Genomic DNA, 21,179 nt, shown 5'->3' with positions numbered 1-21,179 from the left:
CTCAGTTATGATGTTTCTAAACATGAAATTCTTCAGAAAACTGATTTTTTCCCTTCTTCCTCATAGTTAATATTGGATAGTGTAAATTCTGAATGATTACACTCGTCTGATTGTAGAAAGTTTATGCAGGGACTTGTCCAGGAGTGGCGCTCTACTTACCTTCAGTGGCGATTGTCCTGAAGAATCTCTATGGTTGGTCATGCCCATGGATGACGTCATCGGCTGTGCGTCTCCGGTAAACACGTGTGTGCTGCTTCCATAGCAGAGAAGTGAGCGGTGGTACTTTGTGAGCGATCGCTAATCAAAGCTACGGCGTGTGAGTTTACATCGGTACGCGCCGCTGTTTCGTTATTCGTGTCACGTGTGGTCTAGCTATGTACATGTATTTACCAAGGCGGTGACAGTGCAGCAGTGTAATGAAGGGGGACCCGGCTTAGCAGTGACAGCTTGTTTTCTACTTTTAGGAGACGGCACATGGAATCTCATTTCAGGAGTTTATTAGTGGGGTTGTCCTATAGCATAGATACTGGAGCTGTCAGCTTGTACCTCTTGTAGCTAGGGTTGCCACCTCATCTCTTTAATATTGGTGTGATTCTGAAACTGAGATCAGACGTTTTTAACCACAAGCCTACAGGGCACTTATACCCCCTTCCTGCCCGGCCAATGTCCAGCTTTCAGCGCTGTCACACTTTGACAATTGTGCGGGTATTCAACATTGCACCCATATGACATTTTTATAATATTTTTGTGACAGAGCTTTCTTTTGGTGGTATTTAATCACCTCTGGGATTTTTATTTTTTCTTAAACCAAAAACCACTGAAAAATTTGAAAAAAAAAAAGTTTTTTCTTAGTTTTTGTTATAAAATTTGTAAAGTGATTTTTCTCCTTCACTATGTGCTAATGAGGCTGCAGTGATGGGCACAGTGTGACAGAGCTATCTGTCACAAAAAAAAATGATAAAAATTTCAAAGTGTGACAGCGCTGAAAGCTGGAAATTGGCCTGGGCAGGAAGGGGGTATAAGTGCCTTGTAGGTGAGTGGTTAAATGTATTTTACTTTATTGCAATCACAAGGGGGCTAACAAGCCTCATGTGTGGTTAGCATTGCCAGACAACAGGTCTTCTTTATGGTGGCACTGGGGAGTAGAGGATTATTAGACCCCCAGAGGGTCCCCTACCCCTCAATGTAACTATTCAAACATAGATAGCTACATTACCCAAGAAACAGCTGTGACCCCAAAAATGATGTAATACAAGCCACCTTCCTGTGGAAAAGAAGGGAAGCCGGTATCAAGCTCACAGCTATTGCAAGCTTGACTTAACCAGTTGTCCAACTAACCACTTGTCTACCATGATCTTTTTAAACATACCTTAGTAGACAAATGATTAAGGAAAAACTAGACTCTGTAATACCTCCACTACAGCAATACAACATCTTTTTCCCCAGGTGTCAACTTTTTTCGGCTGTTTTTAGTGTCAGGTGCAGGATTACGTAATTCCAATCATGCTATGGAGTTTATTCATTCATACACCAAGGCTCCATGGCAAAAATGTACCCTGAGCTGCGATTGCACAGCTCAGTGTACATTATAAGGGTGACTACAAACAGACAGGTAAGTTTTTTTTATTTATTGCAGAAGGGAAATAGCATGACTCTTCCACAATAAAAAGTCTGGCTGCTCACATTTTATAAAAACATTTTAGTTCCATTGTAAGGAGAAATCTTCTCAACAGGGCACAGACGACAAGTAAAACTTGACAGAGGTTGTATTCCTTTTCTATGCTTTCAAAATGTAAAGAGAGAATGGCAAAGGTACTACTCCAAATTGTGTATTAAAAATGTGTGTGTGTGTCTCTCTCTCTCTCTGTGTGTGTATGTATATATATATATATATAATGTATATCTATTTATGTAAACAAATTGCAATAAACAGCCCAGTGAGTGACTACTGAAGCGAATGAATATTTGTTTCCCTGTTAGTTTTGCAGCTATGAAGGAAGACGTGGGAAGAATTTTGATTCAGTTTAAAAATGAAAGTGGAGAGGTGCTGGGATCTTCCTTTGATGTACCCGTGGATATAACACCTGACAAACTGCAGCTGGTCTGCAATACTCTGTTACAGGAGGTACAGTCATCTATGCTTGACAATAATTAAATCTACATCAATAAAGCATCATTTATAATCTTTGTGTTTTATTATTGCTGGATTAAGCAGTTGTGTTATTTTGTTTCTGACTTTTTTGAAGATTCAACAAATTGGTTGTAAAGGTTTCATGAGCTAGGTAGATTGAAGAGTGTGATGAAAGATGTACAGCACAAGTTCACCCCTTTATGCTAGTCAAAGCCAACACTTTAAATGGGTTTTGAAACCCAAGGCCAGTAGGAGGGGATCCTGATCTCTCTGTACTGTGATTGGCTGCACAGTGCTGATCCCTTTGGGATCCCATCCTACCAACTCCTGATTGTGTATGACTGTGAGCTGTCAGTGACAGATTAGTCACAAGTCTAGGGGCTCAATGGAGTACTCCCCAGAACTACATAGCAGTGCATATGTGGCAGCTGGCTGTTAAGGCCCATTCACCCTGCCACCACATAGATGCGAATCGCAGTCAGGGTTAAACAGCAGCTCTATAGGGGGAAAGGTGGGCAAATATAATAGCAAAACAAACATATAAAATTACTGCTTTACCTTTTGAAAAATGTGTAAATGAATTGTGTAATTTCCCATGTTTTGTAGAAGATGAAGTTACAAGACTTTTCAGAGCCCAAAATTATGCAAATTCTGAGTTATACCCATCTTCTCTGGATAATTATGGAAAATGCTTGCATGGGGCACCGACCTAAATTCTTCCTTTGTCCTATAAAATGGGCAGTCCCACTGGAAACCTAACTTCAGCTTTTAGCTGGCCTGTGGAAACCCAGTAGGAAAAAAAAAACAAAAAAAACTTCATGTTCTGACATCTGTCAAATAGTTATGTTTGAAAATAATACCTCGCCTCTCTTTTTGTCTGAAAGTCACAGAATGAAATGAGGAGATATCCCCCAAATGGGGACATTGCAGTTAACAGTTGACATGTTTTAACCTTTGTACATTCTGTCCAAACTAAACAAAAACGTTTGACTGGAGTTGGGCCTAACAGATGCTTTCTTCCTGCAAATAAATGTGTTATTCTCTAAAACTGGAAAAAAAATTAAAGTTGGATGGGTTGTCCATTGGATCTTACCAGATTTCCAACTCCTTTTTTTCTGGTAAGAAAATGAAAGCTAAAACATTGATTTTATGTTCACAGCTACTCTCCTTTTGTCCTGGCTCTAGAGAGTAGTCTCCCCACTGGCAAAATAGTGCTATGTGGCTCCTTTGCTGGGACTTGTGGTAGATGGTACACATTTTTTTTTTTTTTTTTTCCATTTTGTATTTGTTGTTATTTCAGCTATGAAGTAGATTTTCTAAAAGCAGTATGTTTGTTTCAGGAGGAAGCTGTGCCACTTGCCTTTTTTGTCCATGATGTGGAGATTGTGACATCTTTGGAAAAAACCTTGGAGAAGCAGACTGTGGAAACAGAAAAGGTTTTGGATGTAATTTATCAACCACAAGCTGTGTTCAAGGTCCGTGCAGTAACACGATGCACCAGTTCTTTGGAGGGGCATTCTGAAGCTGTGATCTCAGTTGCATTCAGCCCAACTGGAAAGTAAGCATGTTTGCAAAATGTTTGAAATCAACTTTGTCATTATAGAATAATTTGTTTTGGTTGAATGGTTATTGGGGCATCGAGTGTTCACAATTTTATTTTCTGCTGCCACCATATTGTAAAGATGGATAAACCGCTGATTTTCTGCCTTTTGCTAACAATGGGGGAGATTTACGAAAACTGGTGCACTCAGAATCTGGTGAAGCTGTGCATGGTGGCCAATCACCTTCTAACTTCAGCTTGTTCAATTAAGCTGACAATAACTGGAAGCTAATTGGCTTCTATGCAGAGATGCACCAGATTTTATACCATGCTGTTTTATTTAATTACCCCCAATGCCTGGCTGAACTAAATGTAAAGTCAATTGATCTCATTGTGAGGCTTCTAAAAGGCTAACAGGCACAGCTGAGGGAGTGGAGTTCTCTTGGCTCCAACAACAGGGCTCAATAAGCAAGCATAGCTTCACTTAAAAACTACCTTTTTAACACCCTTTATTCAAAGAAAAACGATGACGTTTAGAGTAGAGCTGATGTTTCATTATGTTTGCATGCAGGTACTTGGCCAGTGGGTCAGGAGACACCACAGTACGCTTCTGGGACCTCACCACAGAGACACCACACTTTACTTCCAAGGGTTAGTAAGCCAGACTATTTCTGTTATTTCACCTTTGTGGCTACAGTGTACTTGTATTTGAACACAATTTTTTATTAGTCTATACAATCAATGTTAGATCACTTTTAAATGGTCAGTCCACCCAAAATTGATATTTAGCTTTATAGCAGATGCTGGAGAGTTAAAGTAGAACTCCAGGAATTTTATTCGGAAAGTACAGCAGTAGGAAAGTGTAGGGTGTAAATTACACGTGGGTACTGTCTTTTGACGATGCAGCTCACCAACAAATATTAGGTGCGAAGCAGTACTGTTGGTTCAGTGCTTATGTGCCCTGTCCCTGCTGTTTTATGAATGGAATTAGTTGCTGCCAATCATGACCACCAAAGATTTTCATAGCAGCAACCATTTTTTTTTTTTTTTTTTTTAAACTAGCCTGGATAATAAATAGGGAGTGCGCTGACCAGGAGTATTAAACCTTTTGGCAATGCTGTATTCCATGCACCGTTTTCGTGGAGCCATATCCTGATTAGATCAGCATGGAGTTAGTGTTATTAAGCCCAAATCTTTATAAACTGACAATACTAGCTATATTACATTGTGTTTACGCTCACTTTGCCACTAGAGCATTCATTTTCTGTAGATTGCAAAAAACCTGGTTGATCCTTCCTTCTGTTCACTGCCCCTCCCTCCTTGTTTGTGTCCCAACTGCAGCCTGAGATTGTGTGGACCAGCCGTTGCCAACTTTACTGAGCATGTTCCAGTTCCTTTTTTAAGCTGGTCATTTCCTCTTTTGTCTTACCTCTGCAGACTACATAACTATAGAGTCACACGTGGATGTATACACAGTGGTAAATGACTCTCCTCCCTTCTCCACCATGCCCTCCTCCTCCATGCCCTCACATTGCTAAACACTATGTGGGCAGGATATAAAATGTTAATGGATGGAGGCTTCACCTTATTGTTAGTCCCAGCACATACACTCACCGGCCACTTTATTAGGCACACCTGTTCAATTGCTTGGTAACACAAATTGCTAATCGGCCAATCACATGGCAGCAACTCAATGCATTTAGGCATGTAGACATGGTGAAGAAAACTTGCTGAAATTCAAACTGAGCATCAGAATGGGGAAGAAAGGGGTTTTAAGTGACTTTGAACGAGGCATAGTTGTTGGTAACAGGCTGGTCTGAGTATTTCAAAAACTGCTGATCTACTGGGATTTTCATGCACAAAATCTAGAATTTACAGAAAAAGGTCAGAAAAAGAGAAAATTTCCAGTGAGCAGCAGTTGTGTGGAGGAAAATGCCTTGTTGATGTCAGAGAAGAATGGGCAGGCTGGTTGCTACGACATTCAGATGGTAGGGTCAGAATTTGGTGTAAACAACATGAAAGCGTAGATCCATCCTGCCTTGTATCAACGGTTTAGGCTGGGGGTGTAATGGTGTGGGGGAAATTTTCTTGGCACTAGCAAGGTGTACCTAATAAAGTGGCCGGTGAGTGTACACACCATAGACACAATCTGGAGGGGCGTGACAGCCTGTGATTGGCAGAACCTCTTCCAGATATCTTTACAGTGTGAACAAACTGAAAACTATTGTCAATCAACTTGGCACTGAGAGCCTGAGCCAGACGCTCCTGCCCCCTCACAGCCCAGTGCTCACTGGAGGATTAGAACAGAGAGCAGTAATTGACAGTCACTACTCTCTGCTCAGTGAAGACCAAGAACTGAGTGATCAGTGGTCATGTGATCGCTCAGTTCTCGTCTTGGAGCCGGCGAGGGACAGCTGCAGCATCCGACCAATTTTGCAGCCATATATGTGAGTATGAATGTGTTTTTTGTTTTTAATTCACACACTGACAAAGCATTTATCTGCTCCAGGTTCTATTACAGAGTACCTTGAAAGTTCCTTAATTTTCTCAGCTATATATACTGTACATCTCGCTGTTCTTTCCAAATATAGCTCCTGGAGCTCTCCTTTAAATCACTGACATTTTTATATCTCTGAGTGATTTATACAGATTAGGCATTATAGAAACAAAACCATTAGAATTTATTTTCAGTTCTGTAAAGTACAAATGTGGCCCGAATATGGACATTAAAATGGTTACTTATCCTCAACAAGCAGTAAAAAAAAGCTTTAAAATCTTTCGCTGAACTGCAGTTACAGCCGCTATGAAGTAGTTTGTCTTCAAAGTTCACAGTTGAAGCAGTGAAGTCCCTGCAGGCAGTGGCATCCCAAAACGGGGATGCGGTCCGCACCGCGTGACACCGACCGCACGGGGTGACACCGGACCCGCTCCACGAAAAGGTAAGTTGTAAAGCAAGCCGACGATCCATCCTGCGGGGATTGTCGGCTTTTTTTTTTTTACAACTTACCTTTTCTGGGAGTGGGTCCGGTGTGACCCCGTATAGGTTGCATGCCGATGATCCTGCGGAGTCAGATCCATTATGCTCAATACGCAGATCCGATCCATTCTGGGGGGATCATCGGAGGGGTGTCACCAAGTGTTACCGCAACGGGTGACACCAACCCTAGGGACGCCTCTGCCTGCAGGTGCTACAGGTCTCAGCACTTTTTCTCTTCTCTTCCCGTGCTCCTGATCTGTATTTACAATGGAGAGTAGAAGGTTGGCAGAGGGAAACCTGCAGTTACCGAGGTCAGTCAGGGTTTGTTTTAAAGCTCATTTTACTTCTGTACATTTTTATATGTCCATACTCTAGCAACATTTAGTTTTTAATTTTTTTTAAATCTCCATTTACCTGATGCCAGGTTATCATCAATTCAGACTCTTACCCATTGTTCAGATACAGCATTTTCCTGTTGTAATCCGAATCTGCCAATGCTTAGGTCCCATGCCACCATCTTGCTTTTTATGAAATTGGGAGGAGACTGTCTTTTCTGGGTTCAGGCAGTCACTTTATGACTCTGTGCCACCAAGCCCACCCTATGCCTTCTGGGATATGTGACATGCATTTATCATGAGGCATAGGGAGCATAGAATGTCATTCTTGTCTAGGCACAGGCATGTAAAATAAAGAAAATAGAATAAAATCAAACAAAAAACGGAGGTTGGGAAGCCAATTCTCATGTGGTTGAATGGGGGGGGGAGTTTTTGAGAAGAGTTTATTTTTAGTGTAAAGGCCTGCTTTAATTTTTTTTTTCTTCTTCTGTACACGTCTATACATGTTTATCATATATATCTCTGTATCACAGGGCATACACATTGGGTGCTCAGTATTGCTTGGTCACCAGACGGAAAGAAACTTGCATCAGGCTGTAAGAATAGTCAGGTGAGTTATGAGTTCCTAATGAGTTTGGCAAGGTTCTCTTATCATTTTTTCTTTTGCCCTCCTACAATAATATAGTCGACTAATGTTTTTGGTGATATATTTTTTTTGTAATTTCTTTTACGGACTACTCTAATATGTGTCTATCTTCCCAGTAAAACTGCTGTGCAGTATGGAGGCTTCCTATATTTTAACAATTACATTTTTCTACCCATTTGCAATGTAAATAAAGTGGTTGTAAACCTCTAACATGAAATATATGAACAAAGCATATCCCTCTATAGCAGGGGTGCTCAACCTTTTGAAGAGCGAGAGCCACTTAAGTGATTTGGTAATCAGTCACAGGCCACAATGAATTGAAATAGATTAGATTTTTTTATAGCATAATGAACGTTCCCTTCCTTCAGCCGCTGAATGTCGGCGGGAGGGAGATGGAGAGAAGTCGGCTTTCAACGGTTGCAGCAGGAAAATGGAGAGGATAGTTTTTTGTATGTGCTGCCTGGAGCGTGGGGCAGGAGTGGTAAAAACACATCTTAACTATGGGTTTTTATTGTCCCCAGATAGCAAATGTAAAGAAGTCCACACTGTCCTAAGCGCCCTATAAGGCTGCTTTCACAATAACTCTCTGAATTTTAACTTTACCGCAGTACACTTGCGGCTTACCTGCTGGCTTGCTGCGCTTTGCTATAGACCTCTATTTATTCTTTCGGGTGTGGTGCACTTTCTGAAAGTGCACCCTAAACTCTTGTGTTCAGGAGTTTTGGTGCGCTTTCAGAAAGTACACCAAACTCATAGGATATAATAGAAGTCTGTGGCTCAGTGCAATTACCCCCAGGTACACTGCGCTGTACCCTCAGATCAGTGTGAAAGCAGCCTAATAGTATTTAACTCTTTTATAGGTGCTAATATGCCCTTTGCAAAAGTGCAGTGTATGTGCTGTTTAATATACTAACCATTTTTTTCCTCTTCCAGCTTCTGGCATCTCTCTTCTCCAGGCTGCTACAAAGGTCCCAGGCAAGGTGCACTTAGTGTCACTCTGCCTGCGACAGGAGCTGGTGCTGAAGAGGAAGCATTAGCTTATGCAGCTCCTGTTCTCTCTGCTGCCGTTTGCTTCCTCTGCTGCCAGGTTGATGCTCTGGGATGGCAAGTCGGCAAGCCCAGATCACGATCATCAGGTTGTCGACCCCAGGCATACACTTCCCTGGTTTGAAGGGGAGGGCCATATCAGAGGGATTCAATGGCCACAGGTTGAGCACCCCTGGACTCTGTTGAGTACGTGTCTCAATCCAGAGCGCTAAGTGTAATTTCTGTCTGCTGCCTCATTCATTGTGGAGGGAGCTCTACCATGCAGCCTATGATTGACAGGGTGTGTCCCTTCCCTCCAATCAGCTCTCACTGAACTCTGCAGAGTGTACCTTTAGCTCCCTGCTTTCTGAAAGCTCAGACAAGCTGTATAAATTCTGAACTTTCTTCAGCTGCAAAGAAGGGAAAACTGAAGATAAACAGATACAATATTTGTAGGAGGATTTGTTTCACCTCTGTGTATCACCTGAGGCCAGTTACTGCACTGGGTTATATGTAAGGATTTACAACCACTTTAACCTACATATTGTCAGCCAGCATTTGTGACAGTATAAAGATCATATGGAAAAATGTATACCAGTTATCTGGTTTTTGTGTTATTTTGCTTCTCCGTGCACATGGTTAAATGATCTTCAAAATTTAAAGTAACCGTTTTGAATTTGTATTCATTGCATCAACATTTGGTAACTGCTTATTATACACTTTCAGATTTTTATATGGGACCCAAACACTGGAAAGCAGATTGGTAAAACACTGATCGGACACACAAAATGGATAACGTGGCTAAGCTGGGAGCCTCTTCACTTGTAAGCTATACACCCCATTTTCTTTTTTTATAGTTGTATTTTTATTGAAAGGTTTAACAAGTACATAATATAGGCACATAGAAAAATATTAGGCAAAAGATAACTTGACAATTAAATCTCGAGAAAAGTAGTTATGTTTTCCAAATGGAACATGCCATAAATGTGCCCAACAGAGACATGAAAAGATACAAAAGGAACATTAAGGTGGTGTAACAGGTTTTAGACCAAAACACTAGACATAACCGTATGTAAATGAGTCTAAAAGGAAGTTTCTTAGAAGGAGGATACTTATAGGTAGAGGATGCAAAATAATAAAGGTGTCAGTTAAGGTCATAGAGAGTTATAACTACTTTAGAGAGAGGGAAGAGGAGAGTGAATGTAGAGATGTCCCATGGCTCCCATACAGCCTCAAAGAGAGAAATGGGATCACTATTAAGGGCAGTCAAATACTCCATTCTTCTGACCTCAGCTGTGACTGTCCCTGCCTGGAGAACACAGTGATTATTGCTAGCGGCTATAGCAACCACTAGCAGTAATCGCATCTAAAATCCAGCAAGCTGGTTGTACCCAAGTTGATAGATTTAACTTGGGTACATTCAGCCTGCCCATTCATGGTTCGAATCTTGGCCGAGATTCAAACCGTCTATGGCTGGTTTAAGTCTATCTAAATTGTGCTGTCTTCCCAGGTGTTGACGCTCACCTAGGTGAGGAGGAGATGTATGATCCAGAGCAGTTTGCTGTGTCTTCATTTTCTAATAGCAAAATTAGTTAATAGATGCCTGCATGTCCTTTTTTGTTTTTCATTTAGCTTCTAAAAAAGCATGTATTCAGTACTGTTATGTCTTTTTTTTTTTTTTTTTTTTTTTACCACCATGGAAGCTGTAAAGTATTTGGTCTTATTGTTGTAGGAATCCAGAGTGCAGATACCTTGCCAGTTCATCCAAAGATTGTAGCGTGCGTATCTGGGATACTGTCTTGGGCCAGTGCCAGAAGATACTTACCAGCCACACACAATCAGTGACTACAGTGAAGTGGGGAGGAGATGGTCTGCTTTATTCCTCTTCACAGGACAGAACGATAAAAGTCTGGAGATCAAGCGATGTACGTTTTTGGCGATACTGCAAAGGCAATTAAAATTTTCAGTTACTAGCTGTTTCAGGAAAATTACAGATAAATAGTTTACTTGGAGTTAAAAGTGGAAAAGTGTCTGCCTTACCCAGGGCAACAGGTTATCATCGTTTTTTAAAATGAGGGGGGGTGGGGGAGAAGTAGAAGCCAGTTTAGCAAAAAAAAAAATAGGAATGACTCACTCAATCCCTATTTATTGCAGCCGTGAAATGGATGCAAATATTACAAAGGATTTGTAGCACGTATTTAGTCTCAGAACTTACTAGTAACTGTTAATGAAATAACACCCAGGTACTTTTAAGTTTATAAATGCTGTATAAATGTAGGCAAAGGTTAAATTGTCCATTAAAAGGAACTTACTGCTTTAAATAAAGCCGACAAACAAATGATTCAGAAAAATACATGTGGCTTGTGGTGCCTGCTATTCTCTGTATTTTGCATCGGTTCACACTGGACCCGGCTTTGAAATCGTGTGACTTCACTTGAAGTCGCATACTTTCAAAGTCGGATGGCAGTGCGACTTCAGGTGATACTTGATAGACATCTGTGCGACCTCATGCACAGATGTCTATGCAAGTCGCACCCCAAATTGGGAAAAGTAGTGCAAGAACTACTTTTCTAAGCGCTGCAACTCCAATTTTGATTAGAACAGTTCCATTTCCAATCATTGCATGTGATTTAAACGGTCAATCGCATCAGCGTGAACCAGGGTTTAAAGAACTCTAAAGCCAAAACGTTTACCTTTTGGTAGTGGGGAATAATTAAAAAGCCAGGTCAGGTTTTTATTGCTTTGAATGTTTAATGTAGAACTAAGGGTGTGAGGTTTTTCAGGGTTGAAAATAATGCTTTCTTGTCTGTAGCCATGTTAAAACGTCAATAAAATGTAGTTGAGTAGAAAATAGAACTATAGGCAAAACTTTTTTTTCTTTTCATTCTTGGATAGATTAGGGAAGGGTTTTATCCCCTGTCAGATTTTTTGTGTCCAAGTGGATAGATTTCTTCACTTCCTGTCCCATAGTCAATACCGGAAGTGAGAGGAAATCCCTCCAAATTGAGGGAATCCCTAGTTGTCACTAGAACTAGTGTTCCCATTGGAAAATTTCCCCTCTATTACTATTCTGGTGACAACGCAAATTTTGGAATTTTCCTTCACTTTCTCTGATAACCGTAAACAGGACAAATAGAGAGGATGAATCTCCCTAATGGGAACACACAGTGGTAAAAACCTGACAGGTGTTCTAATCCCTCTCCACTGTATCCAAAATTAAAAAAAAAGTTTTGCCTTTTAGTTAGACTTTTAAAAACTTTTATGTCACATCACATGCAAATATAGCCCAGCTTGTGCACGTAGGGGGTCCTGTCTGCTACCCCACCCAGATTTTAGACATAATCTTGGTTACTATCAAGCACAATAATCCTGGTCTACGTTTTTCTTGGGCTGGTTATGAACTTGTGCCCACTATATTTTACATTTGTTTTGAGAAGATGCGTGGCCATTGAAAGTCAGTGGATTTACAATGCTTAACCACTTGCCTACTGGGCACTTTCACCCCCTTCCTGTCGAGTCCAATTTTCAACTTTCAGTTCTGTCGCACTTTCAATTACAATTGCGTGGTCACTAAACACTGTACCGAAATTAAATTTTTTTTTTTTTTTTTTTTTTTGAGACAGTGTTTTCTTTTGATGGTGTTTAATCACCACTGTGTTTTTGTTTTTTAAACGAAAAAAGACAAATGTTCGGTTATAAAATTTTGCAAATAAATAATTTTTCTTCTTCAACGATGGAGGCTGCACAGATGGCCACTAACTGGCAGTGATAAGCTGCACAGGTTGGCACTGGTATGTTGCACAGATGGGCACTGATTGGGCCTATTGTACAATGATGTGAACTGATTAAAGTGAAATTCCAGCTTAAATCTAACTAGCTATACAAATGTCCCTTTCTCACACCTATGCTGACTAATCCATGTAAGAAAGATGTATATACTTTCTTATTTTCAGGCCGCTCCTTTCCATTCATGTGATCCCCTGTGCCAGCCAGTGGAGGTTGCAAGGAAGAGACGAGAGCGCTCAACAACAGCTGGTTAAGCTTGGAGTGGTGACATCACCCATAGACTCCCACGGCCTATCCATTGTTGGCGCTCCCTCCTCTCCCCTGAACCCGCTGCTGGCTGACACAGGGAAGCAGGATCAAGTGATCGGAATGGAGCAGGCCAAAAATAGGTAAGTATTTGTATCCTTTTGTTATACAGCTGTTCGCATAGGTTTTAGGAGGGAGGAGAAGACTATTTTAAGGCTAGTTAGGTTTAGGCTGGAATTCTACTTCTAGCTTCTCCTGTTTTGTTTTCAGAACAGAAAGTGAAGGGAAATTTCTTTATTGGGACACTGATGGCAAAAAGACCTGACAGGTGTTTCAAGCACTCCGATTCCAAATACTTTATTAACCAGGGAGCCCTTTTGCCCCAGGACCATGGATACACATGCTAAAGCCTCTATTGGTAATTTTGGATCTTGCACTTGGCTTGTTGAATTATTGGGGTGGGGGGGTGAGCTTTGTCTCAGATAAGAATGTGTCCTAAATAAGGAGTCCTCCCAGGTACACCAGAAGGATTAACGGAAAGGTACTAGCAAGTGTGATACGGTGTCTGCCTTTTGAGTGTATATTTATTTATTGCTTTTATTTAAATGACTGAAAGTTTCACTGTAAGAATGTCAATTTTTTATTTTTTAACATTTTGCAAATTTCTTGCAGGGAGTTCTTTGCCGCACTCTTCAAGGTCACGGTCACTGGGTTAATACAATGGCACTAAGTACAGACTATGTTCTCCGGACCGGGGCCTTCAACCCTGCTGAAGCCTCCATCAATCCCCAGGACATGCAAGGCTCCTGTAAGAGCTATTAATGAAATCTAAAATTAAGTAGGCTAGCTCACTCTCAGAGAAAAAATATCCTCTAAATCTTTAAGCAAACCTTTGCTGAGGACTTTCAATCACTGACCAAAGCAAACCTGCAGACAAAGGGGTCATATCTGCATTCTTTCGGGTCACAAACTCTGTAGAAATGAAATGCATTAGAGCAGCATGATGATCAAAAATGTAATATAGTGCAGCTTAGATGCAGTGACTGAATTGATTTTCTTTTTCAGATTTTTTTTTTATTTCTTTTTTTTTTTTTCCTTGGTGGTCCAGACAGCAATACACTTCTTGTTCTAGGATGACAACCCTCATATTTTTGTTTCTTGGGTTTTGGAAACGTTTTAAAGCTGGCCATACATGGATCAAAATTCAGCCAGTTCAGCAGGGATTGGCCAGATTTTAATCCATGTATGGGCAGGCTGATTGTTCAGAAGTTGATCTACCGATCAACTTTTGTACAACCAGCCTGTTGGAAAATTTCCGCATGATCTGCACTGCTGGCTATAGCCGGCAGCCCTGATCAGTGTGTTAAGACAGTTGGGAAAGTCTCTCTGCTGTCAGAATACAATACTTCAGCGAGAGTGATTTCCCCCATCCACATCTAGTGTGTGTGTGGATGGTGAGTTGAGATCGAAGGACTCTTCATATCAGACGGAAAATATCCACTGGATCTTAATGGCATTTAATAAAAACTTTGCAACTAAAACTTGTCTTCACTTAGTGAAGGGATCCATTTTGCTTGGGTAAATTTCCTAAAACTGGTGCACTCAGAATCTGGTGCAGCTGTGCAATGTAGCCCATCAGCTTCTAGCTTCACCTTGCTCAAATAAGCTTTGGGTTAAAACCTGGAAGCTGATTGGTTTCTTTGCAGAGTTACACCAGGTTTTGCACATTCTAGTTTTAGTAAATAACCCCCTGTGGGTTCAATCTTTTAGCTGCCACTGATGTAAGGCTTGCATTGGTGGTGCTTACACATACTCCCAGCAGCTGCAATGGCTAGGAATGTGTGTGCACTTTACAAGTCAAATGTTGACTTTCTCCTGAAAGTGGTTCAGACTGCAGTAAAGCCACATGATCACTTTCACAGGCACCGGAACACACTCCCTATTTGCCTATGGATGGATTTTGGAAGTTTGTTACCGTTTCATGGTCTCGCACAATAGCTTGACATGTCTGGTATCTGTTTACTCCATCCAACCTCATCTTTTGTATTTTACAAAAAATCTAATATATTGCGTTTGTGTGCACTAAAACTAACTTTAGTGTATTTTTTTTTACTGAAAAATAAGTTTGATAAAATGTTATGCTAATATTGTGTGACATTTTTCCAGCGTCTCTGCTTTCACAAAATATGTAATGTTTAGGGGTTTTAACTAGTCTTCAGGCCTAAAATTTGCATTTTAACTTGTTTGCAAAAAAAATGGCTGAAATGTCCCTGACCGCAAAAAGGGTTTATCAGCTAAAGCTCCACAGTGCTTCATTCATATCAGCACATTCTTCAGCAATCACCAGAAACTGAACATATAAAAGTGCAGCGCTAAGGGATCAATTGTAAATTAAAACATGATATAAACATAATATGTGCTCATGGATGATGTATATAACATCTATATATGTGAAAGTCCCAAGTGAAATGTACTGAGTGAAACCAAAAATTCCTCAGTGATACGGTGTGATGACTAGTAATCAAAACAAATGTGTCATCCGTGTGGGCACAAAAACCATCCGTGACAGTCCTCCACCACTATGCACTCACCAGAAATAAAATAAACCAGACTTGGAGCAGAGCAATCCCTCCAGGCAATGTAAAGCTCCTCCGCTGTAGGAATCTCATATGGTGTATCAGAAGTGGAATAGAACAAGCTCTGCACAGAGAGATCTCTCCAAGCAATAAACCGCTCCTCCGCTATAGAAATCTCATCTAGGAGGCGAGTCCCTTTGAGAACATGTGTCTACAAGAAGCATAGTGGTGGAGGACTCACAGATGGGTTTTTTGCCTACACTGATGGTCTGTTTGTTTTGATTACTGGTCATCACACCATATAACTGAGACATTTTTGGCTTCACTTTGGACTTTCACATATATAGATGTTATATACATTATCCATGAGCACATATTATGATTATATCCTATTTTAATTTATAATTGATCACTTAGCACTGCACTTTTATATGTTAATTTTTTGTGGATGAAGGGGTTCATTTCTTGTACTAGCTGCTTTTCATTGGCTCTTTAGCGCTCACTTGTATTCATATTTAAAAGGTATTGTAATATGTTAACTTATTAGACAAACAGTTTTACCTGCCTTGTAGAAAGTGGAGTGTTTAACTGTCTCCCCTTTACTACATTTTGCTAGTACAAAGACAAAAACAGATTCATGTGATTTTATGCTTTTGGATTTTAATTAAATTTTCCTTATTAAGATGCATGTCAACCAAGAGTTAATGCCATTTAAAGCTTCCTTTCAGTATAGCATGTTTTTCTTGTTACTTTTCAGTGGAGGTACTAAAGGAAAAAGCCTTGCAGCGATACAATCAAGTTCGGGTGTGTATACTATGGCTTCCATTGATTTTGATTTCTATACTGTAATTACACACATTGAGTCGCACTTTGTGCAATTTGCACTGCTGTGGAAATTTTTATTATTTTATTTACTTTTTTTGGTTGATTTTGCTCCAACACAGGGAAACGCTCCAGAGAGACTTGTGTCTGGCTCTGATGATTTCACACTCTTCCTCTGGGCTCCTGCTGAAGATAAAAAGCCTTTACAGAGAATGACTGGACACCAGGCTCTAATCAATGAGGTCCTTTTTTCACCTGACACTAGAATCATCGCCAGTGCTTCCTTTGATAAATCAGTCAAGCTGTGGGATGGAAAAACTGGAAAGTAAGTGTTGTCAAAGCCTTTGGATCTGTAACTATTTGTTGACCTAAACAGATAATTTTTACGAATTGCTTTTCCTCATTTTACTTACGTTTTTCTAAATTGATGTATTTTTGTAATCAATTGTCTGTCTGCTATTTCTTGCACTAACTCATTCTGATTTATATAGTAAAATGTGCATTTGTTTTTCTCATTGAATTGTAGGTTCTTAGCATCTTTACGTGGCCATGTATCTGCTGTGTATCAGATTGCTTGGTCAGCAGATAGCAGGCTGTTGGTCAGCGGAAGCAGCGACAGTACACTCAAAGTCTGGGATACTAAAACCAAGAAGCTGGCTGTGGATCTCCCAGGGCATGCAGATGAGGTACACAAATGATTTTGTTCAAGATTGGCAAAGAACAGTCTGAGAAGATATCTTTGTAACCATCATTTAAACTCTTTCTTGCTGTAGGTCTATGCTGTTGACTGGAGCCCCGATGGGCAAAGAGTAGCCAGTGGAGGGAAAGATAAATGTTTGAGGATGTAAGTACTATGAAATGTAAGCTATATTATGGGGATGTGTCCTATCAAGCAAATAGATATGGATGTGTATGCTTGCTAAGCCAATTTGAATGTAGTTATTAGTGTAATGTTCTTCTCTCACTTTGGTCAGATGATTTAGAGTTTGAGGAATAAAAACGGAAATGGATTTAGTGGTCTTTGCAGGAGACTGTGATACAAATATATATAAAAAAAAACTATTCTAGAATTGATAATAAAATATGTATTGGTATTTAATAAGATGGAATCGGTAAGAATCACCTGACAGGCATTGAAAGCAATGTGTGAGCAGCTCTAGCTGCATGCATTGTATTGCTGTATTCAACATATTAGTCTTTGCCAGGTGACAGATGTACTCTTAAAAATATTGCAGTGTTGCCTCCTGGGATTGGCCAGACCTGTTTGAGCAGCTGTAGTCCTCTACATTGTATTGCTGTATTCAGATTAATAGTCTTTACTTTTAAAAAACATTGCAGTGTCACCTTCTGGTCCTAGCATGTGATTGGACAATGGGGGAACAGCAGACATGTGGTCCTCTTTGTAATGATCTCAGTGTTCAATGTTACACTGGCAGCATTGTGCAGTGCAGTAGAGCATGATTGGACAGGGGCTCCTTCCTCTGGCTTGACTTCTCTTGTGCAGGGGATATTAGATGGCTAACATAAAAAACAGATTTCATCTGCTAGCCATATATAGAATAACTTCTTTTTTCATTTTATTTTCATATATCTGAATTAATTTATTTTTATATATATATATATATATATATATATATATATATATATATATACACACACACTTTTTTATTTGTTTTAATTTTTTTTGAAGTTCAGCTCTAATGCATTATAATTTATATTTTTTTCTGTTTCACTATTTGATTTATGTAACGTTATTCACATATTTTCTACAGATGGAGAAGATGAGCCTACAGACACAGTGATATGATTGGTGAAACAAGGTGTACATTCACTGAAAAGATGAAGATCATGCGGTTTGGTCTATGCCAGCTTGAGCAAGATACACCGTTCCTGATATAAAGAAGACCAACTATTGAAAATTAAGCTGTATGAATAGTTAAAATGTACAGCATTGCGCACTGTTGAGGTTTCTTCTGGTTTTTTTATTGCTTTAAGGAATCTACATTTTTGAAAGAATGCTTCAGTCTACAAAATTTTTGATATGGACAGAACAAATATTTCTAAAAATCTTCTGTTCTATGTATATGTGGAACAGCCACCCAGAAAATTTTAAAACTGAATTCTATTCTCCCATCAGAACATGTTAGCTACCCAGCAGTGGTAGTTTTCTTTGTTTGAAAATGTAATAACCATACCATCAAGTGTTCTGTCCATTCACCTTTCAAAGAAAGTCTCAGCAAACTTTTTATGAGCTCTACTGTCCCCCAGGTACCGAGTGCATGTAGCACTTTGTCCCGTTTGTCTGCATGGTGTGGTTGCTGAGCTAGCGTAATTGATCGGGCGCCCCCCACAACTGGCCAACCACACTGCTCACAAGAAGACTAACATCTAATGAGCGCTGATTGACAGTGCTTGCCTCAGGCACCAGGCAAACAAATGCCATCATCTGAAATACAGTGAGTGGAGGGGGAAAGGTTGCTAACTTACATTGTTCTGTAATATAGCAAAAATCCATAACCGTGCAGGCAGTTCCCAGCCAAACAGGCACTGAGTGTATTTCCTGCATCTAGTAGCTAGACTGGAAGGAGAAAAAAACTTTTTGGCTGCTGATTTACATTGTTCTCCACAGTGAAAATCCTTCACCTGACAAGCTGTACCCAGCCAAAACAAAGGCGCTGAGAGTTCTGCAAGTAGCAGAAAAAATGTTTTCTGCTGGTGCTTCACACAGCGCTGTGTTCACATGTGCACACATGTGCTATGGGTAGCTTTTGGGTATCTTCAGTGTGAATGGTGTCAGCTTGACAGGGAAGTTCACAGACCTGGGGTGGCACTGGATCTCACCAATGGTAATGCAAAGAAATCAAACTTTTAGCAGGGGGGAGCTCACAGGCAGGAATGGAAGAACTAAAGTAGGGTTTTTCTGTACAATGCATTAGCATTTCATTGGAGAAGCAAAGAAAGGTGTTTATAATTTAATGTGTGGACAGGTATTTCGTTTTTCAATGCTCGTGAGAGTTCTTTAATACTATACAAATAACCTGCTTTATATATCAAGTTTTAGATTTACACTTTTTGTTTCTTGAAATTCTTACGCTGTACACAACTCTGCACCCGGTGGCTTCCTGTTATTGCACCCGTTTCCTATGTCCCTACCACTAGTTTAGGTCAGGTCTTGCTCAGGCTATGGACTAAATTGAACGTGCAAGAACATCAGCCTTTGGTCCAAATTATAAGTGAGCAACCAAGGTCAACAAAGTTGCTGCTGTATAGATGAACAATCGGGGGGACCATTGTCATCCCAGGACAATTGGCAAAAACTAGAACAGGAGATTCTTGGAGGAAGAATCGCCAGGTAAAATAAAGGAACAAAAAGCATGGAGCCCCAACAGCTCAGGACAGAAAAGCTGCAGTATATTTAATTTTTGTCCTTGGATTTACATAAAGAGGTAGTAAAGTCTTATGTGACATTTTTACCTACAAGTAAGCTTATAATAAAGCTTACCTGTAGGTAAAATGAGTATTTTCTAGCAAGCAACAGTCGGTGCCATCACTGGCGCTTACGATCTGAAGAAACATTATACACATGCTGTTTTGTTACTTCAGAGCTCTGTGCTGTGCCCCTGGGGCTTCCCCTTCATGACCAGGCCATTTTTTGCTATTTAGCACTGCGCTACTTTTTATATCTTTTTTTTTTTTCACACAAATAGAGCTTCCCTTTGGTGGTACTTGATCACCACTTTGGTTTTACATTTTTGCAATATAAACGAAAAAAAAAGACCAGAAACTAAAAAATAACGTATTTTCTTTTACTTTCTGCTATTAAACATCCGATAAAACATTTTTTTAAAAAACACATTTCTTCATAAATGTAAGCCAAAATGTATTTTGCTACATCTCTTTGATTAAAAAAAAATCCCAATAAGAATATATTGATTGGTTTGCATGAAAGTGCTAGCGCCTACAAACTATGGTGTATATATACTGGAATGTTTACTTTTTTTTTATGGTGTTTATCAGGGACTTACAATGGGACTGCAATAGTGCCGTGGGCAATCTGACACTAACTGATGTTGGGAGAACTGACTGCCACTGACATCACCAGTGCCATTAATACAGTAATCAGTGATATTATACGCTGTCACTGTATGAATGACACTGGCTGGAAATGGGTTAACATCTAGGGTGATCAAGGGGTTAAATGTGTGCCTAACTATGTGTAATGTGTGTAAAGTGTGCTGATTTTACTAAGAGATCTCTTAAGTTTCTCATCTCTGCTTTACAGGGATGAGAAACAGAGATGTTCTCTCTGTACAAAGCTCTGTGTTGATTGTCAGCATAGAGCTCCGGGCTGTGATTGTACACAGCTGATCAGCAGGTCCCGGCTATGAATCATTGGCTGAGACTTGTTGACAGGCTCCTGCTGTGTACAATCACAGCGAGTGCTGACCGTGGGGACTCACACGCATGCACCATAAACCCTGATGCATTATTTGCTGATGTTTTATACTGATATGATGGACTTAATATAAGAAGCAGAAGCTTCCTGTGAACCCATTGGGAGTACCTCCCCTGGCCTTGGAAATAACGTGCTATAAAATATTTGCCCTTTTGTGGTTAAATGCAGAATACATTGCATGTTTTTGTTGCATTGTGAAAAAAAAACATCCACTAGATATGTATATAAATTATATACGTGTGTGTATATATAAAATAAAATGAGTTGCTTTCAAGGATTTGAAAATAAATATATTTTCATTGTTTACTATGTTTCCTTTAAGAGTTAAATACTTTTTATAAATACTGTTATTGAAAAATGTTTAGATGGAAATCAAAGAATATGCAGTAATATACAGTATGTGAAATAGATCTAGAAAGCTAAAATTTAACCACAGAAGTCTGTAGTATGCAATGCAGAGTGCAGGAATGAGTAGCCCATAGGTTTGTAGTATGTAATACAGAGTGCAGGGGTAAGAAGTACTGCAGAGGTCAGTAGTATGTAATGCAGAGTGCAGGGGTCAAGAGTAAATTATCAGTAGTTAGTAATTCAGTGTGCAGGGGTCAGGAGTAAATACTGCAGAGGTCAGTAGTATGTAA

The 21,179-nt window shown here is 39.9% G+C and overlaps 1 protein-coding gene across 2 annotated transcripts; it reads left to right on the top strand.

Moving 5' to 3' along the window:
• The first annotated feature begins 197 nt into the window (after positions 1-197).
• NLE1 (notchless homolog 1) lies at positions 198-20,845 on the top strand. 2 transcript variants are annotated; one of them, XM_089676622.1, is made up of 13 exons: positions 198-330; positions 1,981-2,125; positions 3,472-3,689; positions 4,243-4,322; positions 7,517-7,593; positions 9,382-9,479; positions 10,388-10,580; positions 13,360-13,495; positions 16,021-16,067; positions 16,208-16,410; positions 16,612-16,771; positions 16,859-16,929; positions 17,858-20,845. In XM_089676622.1, exons 2-13 carry the CDS (start codon positions 1,991-1,993, stop codon positions 17,868-17,870), a joined length of 1,431 nt encoding a protein of 476 aa, XP_089532748.1. In that variant the 5' UTR covers positions 198-330; positions 1,981-1,990; the 3' UTR covers positions 17,871-20,845. The 2 variants fall into 2 exon arrangements, with proteins under 2 accessions (XP_089532748.1, XP_089532749.1); XM_089676623.1 differs by having other exon boundaries at positions 210-316.
• Positions 20,846-21,179: the final 334 nt, after the last annotated feature.

This window comes from Staurois parvus, unplaced genomic scaffold, assembly GCF_062004578.1.
Source record: "Staurois parvus isolate SC_StPar_1 unplaced genomic scaffold, SC_StPar_1.0 ptg000172l, whole genome shotgun sequence".
Taxonomy (NCBI): Eukaryota; Metazoa; Chordata; class Amphibia; order Anura; family Ranidae; genus Staurois; species Staurois parvus.
Note: the sequence above shows the minus strand (reverse complement) of the source record. Positions and strands in the feature narration are given on the sequence as shown.